General features: G+C 35.4%; 1 protein-coding gene across 9 annotated transcripts in view; it reads left to right on the top strand.

Annotated features, from left to right (window-relative positions):
• WDFY3 (WD repeat and FYVE domain containing 3) overlaps window positions 1–15746 on the top strand; it is a 266585-nt gene that overhangs the window by 212157 nt on the left and 38682 nt on the right. For all 9 annotated transcript variants that reach the window (XM_025425680.3, XM_025425694.3, XM_025425668.3 and 6 more), the window contains 8 exons: window positions 1331–1499; window positions 3824–3987; window positions 6621–6769; window positions 7873–7993; window positions 9124–9209; window positions 10852–10932; window positions 14008–14062; window positions 14329–14448. In XM_025425680.3, coding sequence (XP_025281465.1) covers window positions 1331–1499; window positions 3824–3987; window positions 6621–6769; window positions 7873–7993; window positions 9124–9209; window positions 10852–10932; window positions 14008–14062; window positions 14329–14448 — 945 coding nt within the window. The remainder of the gene's footprint in view (window positions 1–1330; window positions 1500–3823; window positions 3988–6620; window positions 6770–7872; window positions 7994–9123; window positions 9210–10851; window positions 10933–14007; window positions 14063–14328; window positions 14449–15746) is intronic.

Here is a 15746-nt window from a genome sequence, read left to right as displayed (position 1 = left end):
GAAAAGAAAACTGAAATAACGTTTAAAAAGTGAAGGGTTCTTTTTTTAAGATTTATTTATTTTAGAGAGAGAGAAAGTGCATGTGAGCAGGGGGGAAAATCTCGAAGAAGAGGGGGAAGGAGAGAAGCTCAAGCGGATTCCCCACTGAGCACCGAGCCAGTGTGGGGCTCAATCTCAAGACCCATGAGATCATGCCCTGAGCCCAAACCAAGAGTGGGGCACTCACCCAACTGACCCAGCCAGGTGCCTCTACAAAGGGAAGGTTTTAAAGCATGTTTAAAACCGCATCCTTTTTTTAATTGTTAAATCCAAAGTCTGGGTCTAATTCTGATCAAGGAACCTGTATACATACTAAATTTTCCCTATGGTTTTACAGTTGTGTAGGACATTTGAGACCTTATTTTTTTTTCATTATTTTATGGTTTTAAGGGGGAAAAGAAAGGTTTAGGTCAGTTGGAAAGTATATTTTTAGGATAAATATTAAATCTGAAAAAGAAATGCTCTTGAATCATATGCCAAAAATTTCAAATCTTTTCTAATGTTTCTAGATAATAAATTTCTTCTTCAAGATGGATATATATATGTGCATAATATATATATTCTGAATATACTCATTTAGTTAGTTTATGGAGCATATTATTTTACACAACAAACAATAGGGATGTCTTAGCAAATTGGAGGTACCAGCTTGGAGGAGCAGGCCAAGCAGAGAGTACCATCTGGCTTAAGATGGTTGATTCTGTGTTGAGTCAGAACTCTCAGAAGGTTTGGGCCATTTCTGGAGCTTTAGTAAGAACTGGAATATGAGGAAGAACACTGCAGTTCTTAGTCTTTACCTCTAAGTATCTGAAGTAACATTGGCACTGATGATTCCAATTGAATGCATTTGCCTTTAGGCCTGACTACTTACCTTATTTGGGATGGAAGCAAAGTTCCAGCCCTTATACAAACCAGACATCCTCTTGCAACTTGATGCTCTCCAAAACTGAGTGTTCTCTTTACTGTCTAGGAAGGTTTCCTAATACATCAGTGAGGCCATATAATACTAACGTGAAAGCGTTATTTGACTAGAGATGATTTATTTCTATTTCAGGAAGAAAAACTGCTAATATTGTTTTTTGATATGTCTGTTTTAAAAGTCAATGCATTTTAAAAATAGAGAAACTTAACCCAGAAGTCTGTGGATTTACTGTGTATAAATGCAGTCTGTTAAAAATCCCTTTAAAAAGGTAACACCTAAAGAAGTCTTGATACCATACTTCCTTTGGGAAGCTTATATTTTAATTCTTGAAAATAATTTATTTGAATCCTTTCTTCTGCTATTTCTTAGAAACCCGCTCGATACAGAAGAGCCATAAGTTATGACAGTAAAGAATACTATATGCGACTAGCCTCTGGGAATCCAGCCATTGTCCAAGATGCCATTGTAGAGAGTTCAGAAGGTGAAGCTGCTCAGCAAGAACCAGAGCACGGTGAAGACACTATTGCTAAAGTCAAAGGTCAGCCTTCCTCTTTGATTGAAGTAAAAATCTCTTTGGAGTACTTCTTATATTTGAATTTTTATGAAAATATGAGCTACCATAAAAAGTAGGGTCAATCCTCTAGATAAAAGTATCCATACATATTTTACAGTCTATTCGTAAAGAATCTTAAACAATCTTCTTAAAGATTGTTTTCTGTATCAGAACTAAAGAGACTGGCTCTTTATTGCCTACAGATGGATGGAATGTGCCTTTTTGGCTTGATAAAGTTTTTATTACATTTGGCAGGATTCTCAGTGACACCTGACATTTTAATTTAAGGCCCTGATAACTAAATAAATATTTATAAAATTAAAACAACTACTAAATGTGTTATTACTGCATGTTAGACAACAGTTAAGAAATCATGGTCTTTCTTCCTATGAGCTAAGACACATTATTCCACAACTGTACTTTATGAGCTTAGTAAAATACACATGAGATAATTTGGACTTTTTGATTCTGTACTTTTACATATGTGTGCCCTCTCCCCCTTGATATGGATCCTGACAAACCCTACCCAGCCTCAAAGACCGTGGTCAAATCATCCTTCTCTGAAACATTTTCCCACTCTCCTGTCCACAGATACATTTGCCCATTTCCCAAATTTCAGTGATTTTTCACTGATTTCTGTTTTCTAAATTATGAGTTTCTCAGGGGCAGAGATAATTTTTCTTCTCACTTTATGGCTTTTGGCACATGCCTAGCACAAAATGGGGATTCGGTTTCTATTGAAAAAGTAACTCAACCCATTGTTTTAACTCTTTGAAGCCTCTGATCTTGGCATACTCTATAAACAAAGCCTTAGGATATAAATTAAGAACTTTAAGTTAAAAATTAGTTTCAGATCCCATTGATTAAAAAATTGATAATATATGACCATGTCAGCAAAACACACCATTAAAAATTATGACCCATTTCTCTGATTATAATTTTCCTCTTCTCTCTCATGGTGACTGTGACTTATTAAGCATTTCATAATTTATCTAACATTTTAAATAGAATCCTAAAACTTTTAGTAGTGGAGCAAGTTTATAAAAGTCTTCTAGTTTTCTTGACAGTACACCAGCAAAGTTATGGAAATGGATCCAAAGCTATTATTTGAGCATAAGTGAAGGTATAATTCACAGAGTTAGTCAGAGGGCTTGTGTTTGGGTCTTTAGCACTTCGCTTGTCTTGGCCTCATTTTTCTAATTTCACAAATTTTGGTGTCACTACTATGCTATGCAAGGTGTTATAATAGACATAGAATTGGAAGTTTTAATTTATTAAAAATAATGCAATGATATGGGCATCTGACTGGTTCAGTTGGTAAAGCATGGGATTCTTAATCTGGGTTTGTGAGTTCAAACTTCATGTTGGGCATAGAGCTTACTTTTAAAAAATGTAATTATAAGCTGTATCCCCTTATGGATATTCTCAGCAGGATTTCAGCTCTCTTTCTTACTTACATACTCTTTTATATGTGAAAAGAAGGTTCTTAAGGCAAAGAAGAACCTCTGATCTATGTCTTACCTTTTTCAAAATTCTTAGGGCAACTATCATTGGTAGGTGTAACATGACTTTTTTTGGAATAACTAAAGAATATTAATTAAATGTGGGATTTAGAGTGTATTTTGAGTGCTTGTCATACTTTGGTATCTCATCAATTGATTTTAATGTCACCTCCTGTGATTATTAATAAAGTTATCAAAATGTAGACAATAGAATGCTTTAATCTGCAAATTAAATGATCTGTCCCTGTATTTTAATCACCTCTGTTCATATATGAACAATTATACTGTTGCTTGTGATATAAGTCTTGAAATAGTCCTCATGGGCCCTCCGAGTAGGTGAGATCTTTTATAATCATATTTATAACTTATTCTCTTTAATTTTGTTTCTGATAGTGATTGATCATTTATTTATGGTATCCCCACAATGACACCTGTCCTTAGCAGTACCGTTCTTACCATTAATTACGCTATGCTCTGTTACTATCATCATCTGATACTTATTTAGAATTTACTATTAAGCATGATACTAAGCATGAGTAACTCATTAAGTCCTCCACAACCATCTAAGATAGTGTTTTTGTCCCAGTTTTATAGATGAGAAAGCCAGTTTGGAGAGGCAGATCTTTGTCCAGGGTTATACAATTATTTAACTGTAGAGCCTCTGTCATTAACTACTGCACTGTGTTGCCTCCCTGTACCAATTGAGACTTATCTCAATTTGGAAATGTTAGGAGGGACTGGGAGCCCCAACGGCTTCCCAAATGGCCCCTGCCAAGGTCACAGGGCTCTTGTGTTATGATCCCATAGGTCTGGTCAAGCCTCCTCTGAAACGGTCTCGATCCGCACCTGATGGGGGAGATGAGGAGAGCCAGGAGCAGCTACAAGACCAGATTGCAGAGGGCAGCTCTATAGAGGAGGAGGAGAAAACGGATAATGCCACCCTGCTACGCCTACTGGAGGAAGGAGAAAAGGTACTGTGCTTCTAAAAAAGTAAGGATTACATTGAAGTAGCTCATTTGCATTTTACAACAGGAACCTGATAGGATATTTACTTGGTGGCAGAAGATAAATATTTTCCTCTCTATAATGAAATACCGTGTGAAGAGTAAGCAATATTTTGGTTTCAGTACTCTACATGTCCTGGTTTCAGGATTTTTGACCTGTCTGAACATACTAAACCCACACTGAACCCAAAATTTCATGAGACACAATATTAACACTGCATTCCTAGTTCATTCTATCTCTGTACCCTTTATTAGACTGTACTTCTTGCTGTAATTCTCTATTTTAGATCATGCACACCATTCACTAATCTGGTCTTGTCTTTTTTTCTACACCTGCATAGTTCCATGAACCATCTACAGGCAGCTTCAGCCTATCTGTACTGTCATTCATTCTCAGGGTTGTATTTAAGCCCTGTTCTCCTTCACTCACAGAAGACTACCCTACCTTTCTGTTTCCCTCTCCGCCAACCTGTTCGGGCTCTGCCTTATAAGCCAAGGCCCCTGCAGCACCTGTATCTGGCAATTCACTACATCCATAATGCTATTTCTTTACTCTGTGCTTTTAGTCACTGTGTTTTTTGCCAGGATGCCCCTCTCTCCATCACTTGCATAATCTCTATCCTAGGAACTCCCCACTGGGTACAGTCTCATTTCTCAAGATCTCTTGAGTAAATAAAAGAATAATTAAGTAAATGAAGGAATGAATTAATTAATGTGCTGAATCACCTTTTTAAAAGAATGTTCTTTTTGCCTCTCATATTAGATCTTTGTTGTAACCTTTTTAATCTTACCCACTAAGATATAGCTAGAATTTAGGGGTTAATTTTAAAAAATCTCTTTGAATATACAGCTCAATTAATCTTGAATGAAAAATTTTTTTAAGATTTTATTTATTCATGAGAGACACAGAGAGAAAGGCATAGACATAGGCAGAGGGAGAAACAGGCTCCCTGCAAGGAGCCTAATGTGGGACTCAATCCCAGGACCTAGAATCACAACCTGAGCCAAAGGCAGATGCTCAACCACTGTGCCACCCAGGTGCCTGAATGAAAATATTTTTAAAAGACACATAATTTTAAAAGTACATTACAGGGGATCCCTGGGTGGCGCAGCGGTTTGGCGCCTGCCTTTGGCCCAGGGCGCGATCCTGGAGACCCGGGATCGAATCCCACATCAGGCTCCCGGTGCATGGAGCCTGCTTCTCCCTCTGCCTGTGTCTCTGCCTCTCTCTCTTTCTCTCTCTGTGACTATCATAAATAAATAAAAATTAAAAAAAAAAAAATAATAAATAAAAAAAAAAAAATAAAAGTACATTACATCTGATGGAAGCATAAGAGAAGCTTCTGAAGTCCTGGGAATGTTCTATATCTTAATCCAAATGCTGGCTGCATCATATTTTTAGCATTTGAAAATTCATCAAGCTGTGCACTTACAGAAAACATTTTTGTGTTTGTGTATTACACAATAGAATTATTTTTAAAATATCAGTGTTTTTCCTATAACATTCTACGTTTTTATGTAGTACAGATGTGATGAAAATGAATACATTTGTGTATTTTACTGTTTTCTAATGCTGTCATTTCTTAAACTTTTAATCTCATGAGTACATTTTTTAAGTTTGAGTACTGCAGGAAGTGTATTCAGACTAACATTTCTTTGACTCTAGTTTAGTTGCTGATATTTTTTTCCGTGACTCATGTTGAACTAAGTTTAAGCAAGAAATAGTTTTTAGGTAAGAAAAACTAGATCCTGCCTGTTGGAAAGAAAACAATACTTACATTGAGAGATTAAGCAACTCTTTCTTCCTCTGAGGAAAATACCACCTCTGCCAAGTTTGGCTTTTTACAATGGCACAGCAGTCTGCCAGGCAAGCAGGACCCCAGGTGGGGAGCAAATAGGGACAAATGTGTCACAGTCCCGGTCCCTGGAGCTGTTGTGGAAATAGACAAAATTGAGCTGTGTGAAGAGAAGGCAGCCAACGGTTTCTAACATGGTCACGTACATTACCTTAGTAACTCTCACAACGTGCCAGACTGTATCTGAAATTCACAGAGGAAGACACAGAGGCCCAAAGAAATTAAGAAACTTGGCTAAATCCACAACTAAGTGACAGCATTGGGAATACACTCAGGTTTGTCAGACTCAGCAGACCTGTTTTCACTCTTGCCTCACCAAGGGCATGATCCTAATCTTACATATACGCTTCAGTCCTCTTTTTTTCCTGCCAAGTTTATTGTCTCTGTCTCTTTCCTTATCTAACTTGTTCATCGCTTCTAGAGCCTAGTTAGTACACATGTCCCTGGCACCCAGTGAGTACTCTGTGAATAGTGGGAGAAGTGAGTTAGATGGATAGGTGTATGGATGTGAATAAAATGGTTGTCTCCTTTTACTAAATTCAACTGCAAATCAGATGGCAGTTTTAGCTGACTCTTTTTAACATGCTTAAACTCAGGTTTAATACGCTTAGCTCAGGGGATACCATAACAGACTACATCTTGGTAAAATCCTGCGTGCCCGTTAAATCCACATTTCGTTATATCAAAAAAATTATCAGGGTTTTTGTTAACTATATTAATAAACATTTATGGTTTTCTTTATAGATTCAACACATGTACCGCTGTGCTCGGGTCCAGGGCCTAGATACCAGTGAGGGGCTACTTCTTTTTGGTAAAGAGCATTTTTATGTGATTGATGGATTTACAATGACAGCAACCAGGGAAATAAGAGATATTGAAACCTTACCTCCAAAGTAAGTAAATGAATGAAGAGACACAAAGTGCAGCTATCTTGAGAAAGCAATCTAATTATATAGTCCTGTTTTAATACAAAAATTGTGTTTTAAGAATGTTATCTTTTAGTTTGTGTGTCACTAAATATTCACAAGGGTAATAGTTATTTCAAGGTAAGAAAACATTTGTCTTATTTATCAAAATGAAAATTAAATAAAATTTTTTGTTATGCATTAATAGCATTAGACCCAAATTCCTTATATTATGATCTGCATATTTATAAATTTATTCAGAATTTGCAAACTGTTGTTTTTAAATTTTAGTACAAACACAGTTACAGGGAAAATGCAGGTAACTACACAACTCTCTTACAAATGGTGGAAGAGTGTCCATGTCCTCTGAGTACTCTTGAAGCAGTGACTGAAGCACAGGCAGGAATTAACTGACTTTTATCTATCTTCCTTTTCTTCTGCTGGTCCTGTGATGGGATGATAGTGGGTAACAAAAATCCAGGAGACAGACAAAGCCAGAAGGAAGACAGAAAGCTTACAGCTTACAAAGTCAACATGCTCTTCTCTCTAACATTTTGAATACCTAACTGCCAAATATAGACGTGGCCTCTGGGGTCCATTCCTAGAAGATGTTTCGAATACTGAACTATCAGCAACAGTTAGGGCCATATTATGACTTCCAGTGGCCCCTTACTCCATATAAAAATACTAAAAATTATATTTTGTGACTGTGTTGTTTAAAGATAATATATTCATATTATATGTTAAACCATTTTTTCTACCAAAAAATTGTTTTTTCTTCTAATTTCAAAAAAAATTAAAACATTTTCTTGGGTGCCTAAAAGAATGTGGGCCTATGCACTATACTGGCTGTGTCTCTTAGATAAGTTAGCCCTGAGAGTGACAGTGGGATTTTTTAAAAATTAATCAAAGAGGGCTCTTTGCTGAGTAGTTGATACATTATTCTCTTAAACATTTTTTTTTGAACTCCATATTCTGATGTATTGTTCCCTGGTTTTACTCATAGGTTGAAAATAACACACCCTTTGTTGAACAGTGAATTTATCTCTTGCTGTGCTTCTGTTTATCTTTTTTCTCTTGGCTGCCTATAGTATGCATGAGCCAATTATCCCCAGAGGAGCCAGGCAAGGCCCCAGTCAGCTCAAGAGAACATGCAGCATTTTTGCATATGAAGATATCAAGGAAGTACATAAAAGGAGGTATCTCCTACAGGTGAGTTGATTTAGTAGTACTAAACATCTTGTCATCTTCCTTTTTTCAGAGGATGTATTATTTTAAAACTCATATTTGCCTTTATAGGATCTACACTATCTCTTACAGTATTTCCTCAGATGATTTTATAATAGACAAACTCACATCACATGGGTGCACGACGCTCTATAATACATCTCTCTATTTATTTATTTATTTAAAAGATTTTATTTATTTATTCATGAGAATATATAGAGAGGAGCGAGAGTGAGAGAGAAAGAGGCAGAGATACAGGCAGAAGGAGAAGCAGGCTCCATGCAGGGAGCCCGACATGGGACTCGATCCCAGGTCTCAAGGATCACGCCCTGGGCTGAAGGCAGCGCCAAACCACTGAGCCACCTGGGCTGCCCTCTCTTTTTTTTTAAACACAGCCTAAAACTTGAGTAATATCCACCTTTCCCTATAGCATCCAAATCAACATATATTATCTTTTAATATAAAAATTGCATCTTCACTATAATTTTTCTAAATTATAGTTTTATAATTATCTTACCATTAGGGACACCTGGGTGGCTCGTGGTTGAGCGTCTGCTTTTGGCTCAGGGCATGATCCCGAATCCCAGGATCAAGTGCTACATGGGACTCCCTGCATGGAGTCTGTTTCTCCTCCCTCTGCCTGTGCCTCTGCCTCTCTCTCTCTGTGTCTCTCATGAATAAATAAATAAAATCTTTAAAAAAATTATCTTACTATTCTATTAAAGATTTTAGAAACAAAAATTGAACAGAGTACATGGGCTTTTTTTTTTTTTTTTTTAAGATTTTATTTATTTATTCATGAGAGACAGAGAGAGAGAGAGGCAGAGACACAGGCAGAGGGAGAAGCAGGCTCCATGCAGGGAGGCTGATATGGGACTCAATCCCGGGACTCCAGGATCACACCCTGAGCCGAGGGCAGACGCTCAACCACTGAGCCACCCAGGAGTCCCACATTGGCTTTGTTTATTTTGCAATTTAATCTGCTGGGAATTCATGACTCTAAAAATGTTCTTTAAAAAGTTAATTTCTTCAACATTATAGATATTCATAGTGGAAAAGTTAATAAATAACCTTGTTTGTGTTTTTCGTAATGTTTTTCTCTTTGATCATTTCAGCCTATTGCTGTGGAGGTTTTCTCTGGAGATGGACGCAATTACCTCCTTGCTTTTCAAAAAGGAATTAGAAATAAAGTCTATCAAAGGTATTATTTATTAGGAATACTTGATAATGCTATCATGGGCAGGGGTGAAGGAAAACAGCACCAGATAAGCTAGTTTTTTAAAGTCTAGGCTTTTGAGATCAGTGAGTAAACTTCTTTGAAGAAAATACTTGTTTCATTTTTGCCAACCTCTTGAAATATGATTCTTCTAATTAGCTTTTAAAATGATGCTATTCTGAAAAAAAATAAATAAATAAAATGATGCTATTCTGTTTTAAAATACCATTTATCTTTCTGGTCACTATAGTAGATGCCATCACTTTTATCACTGAGTCCCGTGTCTTTAAATATAAAAGAATGGTGAAACTGTAGCGTAAAAAATAATACTTCTGGTTCAAAATAGGCTTCTTTCCTATTTACCAAAAAAGAAAACAGTGCCATTCCTTGCATTGCATGCATTGCATTGAATGCAGAGACTGAGTTGACTTAGAAATTATAATTATATGAGACTTTCTCTGGCCTTCGAAGGGAGGTTGTGACTTTAAAAAGTAGCATAGCCAAATAAAAGCAGTTAATCTAACTTAATCACCATATTTTACTTTTGATAAGCTCTATTTAAAATCTGCCTTGTAAAAGAAAAGCAGTTATGTATGCATGGTGCTTGAAAATATCTGTTGCATGTATGTATAATGAGGCTTTTATGAACTGATCACAGATATGAGAGACCTTCTCTTATTCTTTGAAGGTTATTACAGATCCTAGCAAGTCCTCTGCTAAGGGAAGTTTTATATTTCACCGTACTTCTATGAGGAATGTCTGATGCCAAGCAACATTGCTTATCATTGCAGTACAGTAATACTACCTGTGACCAAAGGGAAATGAGGGTAGTTCTTAAAGTGCATGGTGATTGGTAATCCAAAACTCTTTTCACTGTGGGAAATAATAAAGTGACTGAGATTTTAGTTATCTATCTTGTCCACTTCTAAAGACAATGTTTTCGATGCTAGGAAATTATTTGCTCTTATAATTAGCAGCTGCTACAAGGAGATGAGTTTGTCTTTCCCTGAGAAATTTCTGTTAAAGTGCCAAGGTCAGGATTCACGTCTATTCTGAGAATTTTCCTATAATTCTCTTCTGCCTTTAAAATATTTATGTTGACATTGCGAGCAACTCTGAAGAGGTACAAGCATCACATAAAGTTGCTTTTCTTGTATGTATCTTGTATCTTGTATCTTTATTTGTTTAGTGTTGTCCCTGTTCTGTCATTTGTTTAGTTATCATTGTTACTTGCTATCATGTGAATATTTAGCTGTTAGTCACTCTTCAGGACTTGATTAAGTTGACTCAGTTTCTGTGAATCAGTGTGGCAAGGCTTTTTCTTCCAGTACTATGACAGCATATTTAAAATCCAGAATGAAAAAAAATTAAAAAATAAAAAAAATAAAATAAAATAAATTAAATAAAATCCAGAATGATAGATTTTGCTGTGAACCTTTATATTTGGCTTCAGAAGCTATCATCTGACCCTTTTTTATAAGAGTATTCCAGTTTTTGTGTATTTCCTTTGCCTGGGTAGTGGAGGGGTAAATGCAACAGTTGAGGTCTGAAGAATCCCTTCTGAGGCTCCCATTCAGTCCTGACTTTCACTTCATTTCCAATTTTATGCTATTTTTAAATTTTCCAGGTTTTTGGCTGTAGTGCCATCTCTAACTGACAGTTCAGAGTCTGTGTCTGGGCAACGACCGAACACCAGTGTGGAGCAGGGGTAGGTTGTTTGCTTCTTGCATCTTAGTTTAATAGTGAAATTAGGATGGTTTGCATCTGCATTGTATTATTTAATTTTTTTAACATTTATGTATTTTATTTTTTAAATTTTATTTAATTCAATTAATTAACCTCTATTATTGATTTCAGGAGTAGAGGTCAGTGATTCATCATTCTTATATAATACTCAGTGCTCATTACATCATGTGGCCTCTTTATTGTCCATCACCCAGTTACTCCATCCTCCCACCCCGATCCCCTCCAGCAACCCTCAATTTGTCTCTTATGGTTTTTCTGCCTCTCTGATTTTGTCTTATTTTTCCTCTCTTCCTCTGTGATCCTGTTTTGTTTCTTAAATTCTACATATGCATGAGATCATATGACAATTGTCTTTCTCTGATTGACTTATTCTGTTTAGTATAATATCCTCTAGTTCCATCCACGTCATTGCAAATGGCAATATTTTTTTGATGGCTGAGTAGTATTCCATTGTGTGTGTGTGTGTGTGTGTGTGTGTGTGTGTGTGTGTATACACACCACATCTTCTTTATCCATTCATCTGTCGATGGACATCTGGGGTCTTTCCATAGTTTGGCTATTATAGACATTGCCCTTACCAACAGAATGGGAGAAGTTATTTAATATTTTTAATGAGTGTTTTCCCCTCCTAGTGGTTGTACAAAATGTTTTAAATACTGAAAACTTAAAAGGAAAAAGACATGGTATGCATGATTGCTCCTGTCAGATCAGCACTCCCAGTTTGATCGATTTCCTTGAGTCTTTTAAACAGGCATATGGTCCTGTGTGTATAATTGAGTTCATACTCTAAACACAGATTTTTATTTGCTTCTTCCATTCGGTGTTGTATGTAACTATTTCCCCTTGCATTTAAAAAAAAATTCTTCAGAAATATTACTTTTATTTACTACCTATTCATTGTATGTATAAAGCATTGTCTTACTTTTGGATACTTCATCTTTGTCAAATTTCCTTGTTCTAATAATACAAATGTGATTGCTCATTATTTTTTTAAGGTAAAATTCCCTTCATAAAAAAATGTGTATGAATCTTAAGGCTTTTGATATACAAAACCAACTTGATTTCCATAAAAATTATACATGTTTATATTCCACCACTAGTGGATAAGTTAACTTCTCTCAGTAGATGCTTGCCAGCTTTTTATACTTATCTTATTTTTATTGATTTTATAAAATGCTTTCTCATTTTTAGATGCACATTTATCTTACTAATTTTGATCTCTGTAATATTTGTTAGCCCTTTAAAATCCTCATTTTGAATTATGTGTAACTTCATCTATTTTTTCCTGAGTTCTTTTTTATTGTTGGTGGTGGTGATTTGACTTTCCTTTTTAATTGAGATACAATTGACATATAATTATAGTAGTTTCAGGTATACAACATAATGATATGATATTTGTGTAATTGAGAAAGATGATCACGATAAGTCTACTTGACATCTCCTCTGAGTTCTTATTATCATTTTGTATGGGATTTTTCTATAATAATATATTACTCTGTCGCTTATTATATTTGTTGAAAATTGCCCAGTCTTCTCTTAATTTTGTTTTTTAACATTTACATTTAAACTTTTGTTTTTAGGTGTTCAAACCTATCAGTGGTTCCTTTATGCTCATTTCACCTGCTTTTAGTCTTAGAAAGTCCTTCTGGATGATCTAGCCATTTCAAGAATCCATTTATAGTCGTTCAGGAACGGGTAGCCATTTATAATTCATTGGAAAAGAAGCAGTGCTTTTGGGCTACAAATGATTGCAACATGCAAGAAAATGACTTAAAATTTTACTGGGGATTCTGTAATTTGTAAATAAAATTTTATTCCAGTCTGTGTGCATCTAACTCTATTAAATTGTGTGTTTCTCTTTTAAATTGTTGCTTTCTTTTTCTTTAGCTGAGGTTTAGCCAATACAAATGCTAAATATGTGCTTTTGTTAACCTCAGATCATGTTCTATTCCTAACCATTTGTATTAAGATAAATAACAGGAAATAATAGGTCCCTTTACAGCACATTGAACCTTTTTTTTCTACTTGTAATTAAGTTGCCAGTACTTTCACCTGCTTAGATAATCTTCAACTTGTTATTTTATTATTCTTGCTACTTTCTGTGCTGAGTTGGCAGTTCTTAAAGATCTGTTAAAAAGCTCAAAGGCAAGAAGCAGAAATTCATTTCCAGCTTAATCTTTTCAGTTGTTCCCTTTCTTATAAAGTTGAGGAATCAACATAGCTCTTTTTCCAGGGAGAGTTCCTGTACATTCAGTTTGCCTGATGGAAACTCAATAGAAGTAGAAAGTATTACCTGTACTATTGAGCTGGAAATGTTTAAGAACTAAGGTTGATAAATCTGTTGATTTCCTTTCATACAATAAAATACATAGTTCAGTACTTTCCAGTGGATTCAGTGAGCAATTCACAATCTTCGAATCATTAATTACTAATATTATAAAGCTGTTAAACCTTAAAAAGAGTTTTATAGCATTCTAAGAACATCTGATATCCCAAAAAGTCCATAACTTCAAATGACCTAAAAAGCAATGGCTTTATTGTCATAAAATATTCATATTTTTATTCACTCTTCAACATCTCTTTTAGGAAATGTGCTGTGTATACTATTTCAATTATTCTGATTTAATGTCTTTGAATTTGTTTACATATAGACCACTGTAAAAGGTGGACAGTTGAACTAGGTCATTGTTTTTCAAACTCCTGCTGTAACCCATAGTAAAAGTATACTTTGTTTACATTACATTTCAGAACCCACAAACTGAGTTACAAATACTAACAGAAGGTTGACTGGAAATACTTTCCCTTACTGTGTGTGGTACCCTTCTGTGTTCTGTATTTTCTTCAGTTTAATTCCATGTTATTTCATATTTTTGAATGTTGATTACAACACACTAAGCTGATTTCATGACCCATTTGTAATAGGTCTTCCATAGTTTGAAAAATTCCCGGACCAGATGATTTAAATTTTTCACCTTGATTATTACTCAGATTTAAAATTATATTGCCTATAATTTATTTAATTATTTCTTGTTTTTAGATCTGGGTTGCTTAGCACTTTGGTTGGAGAGAAGTCTGTGACTCAAAGATGGGAGGTAGGCTTAATGAAAATATAAGCTCCGTTCATAATTTGTAGTTAGATGCACTTCAACAGTTAAAAGCACTTCAACAATCTGTAAATTACGTATATTAAAAAAAAAACCTTTGGTTTCTGTTCTTTTTGGGAGAAACAAATGTCTTGTTGTCTTGAAATCTGTAAGAAAGAAACTGACTTTTACCTCATTTTGCATAAAATTTTTTTTTAAAGTGAACGTAGTAGTAATAATTGTCCTGAAATGAACCTTTATTTATATTTCCCAAGAGAGGTGAAATCAGCAACTTCCAGTATTTGATGCACTTGAACACTTTGGCTGGCAGATCGTATAATGATCTCATGCAGTATCCTGTCTTCCCCTGGATCCTTGCAGATTACGACTCAGAGGTAAATCTCAAAACATTTTATGTAAGTGGAACACATTTTCAGAAGTAATTAAGAGGTACTTAAATTGCTTGAATGTTTTACTTGCTTTATTATTTATAATTTAATTTATACTATAATTTATGATTTTTATAATTTAAAGTTCTTAACAGGCACTTATTTTAAGAAGATGAGAAGAGTTTTAGCTTGAACTTGTACAAAATTTAGATCACTGACCAATATTTTAAATATTTATAATATCTATTTTGTTTTCTTAAGAGCTAGTTAATTTGTATCCCCTGGTAGGTGTCCCTCTGTCCTCTACACTGCAGCCAGTTTTAGAAACACTACTGTAACTAAGTCATCGCTCTGTTTAAAATTACTCAGTGAATGATCATCACAACTTGAAAAGAATTTAGAAACCTCAGCACAGCACCCTTCACAAAGTAGCTCTTACACATATATCCGTTGAGCACAAAGAAAACAGTCCCGGATCTCTCCATTCCCAACCACTAGAACGGGTCCATAAATCGCATACAATTAATGTTTGTTAAATTAACCAAAAAAGTATTAATGAGGGATTTTGCATATAGATTTTGAGAAGACAGATTTATAATTAACTTGACTTATATTCATGGAAGTAGATTAATTTAAAGTACAAGTTTGGGCACTCCAGGTGGCTCAGCAGTTTAGCGCTGCCTTCAGCTCAGGGCCTGATCCTGGAGACCTGGGATCGAGTCCCATGTCAGGCTCCCTGCATGGAGCCTGCTTCTCCCTCTGCCTGTGTTTCTGCCTCTCTCTCTTTCTCTCTCTCTTTCTCTCTTTCTCTCTTTCTGTGTCTCTCATGAATAAATAAATAAAATTTTAAAAAATAAAGTACAAATTTGACAAAATTGATTGGTCGTGCTGCCCTTGAAAGGACACAGATTAAATATCCCCCTGGTACATATTTCAGATTTTTACTTTGGAAACCTCCAGTGGTAAATTTTGGTTCTAAGTATATGGATTAGGTCAGTTAGAAATGAACTTTTAAAATAATTGGTGGTAGATGAAAGATTCCATCTCATTTGGAAGTCCCATGGTCTAGTATGATGACTTTCAGAGGTGAACGAGTTACCAAGTGCTCTAGTTTATTTCACTTTCTGATCACCTCTAAGAAGAGAATACTGAGAAGTGACATCAGGGTGAAATGGAGGAGAGGAAAAGAACAGAAAAGGAGACTTGGTACTCCAGTTGCATGGGTGATGGAGGATAAAGATGAATTAGGGCTCCTCTGTCAAGTCTCCTGCCATGTTCTTGCCAAGACTAGGAAGGATTTTCTC

This window comes from Canis lupus, chromosome 32 (genome assembly GCF_003254725.2).
Source record: "Canis lupus dingo isolate Sandy chromosome 32, ASM325472v2, whole genome shotgun sequence".
Taxonomy (NCBI): Eukaryota; Metazoa; Chordata; class Mammalia; order Carnivora; family Canidae; genus Canis; species Canis lupus.
Note: the sequence above shows the minus strand (reverse complement) of the source record. Positions and strands in the feature narration are given on the sequence as shown.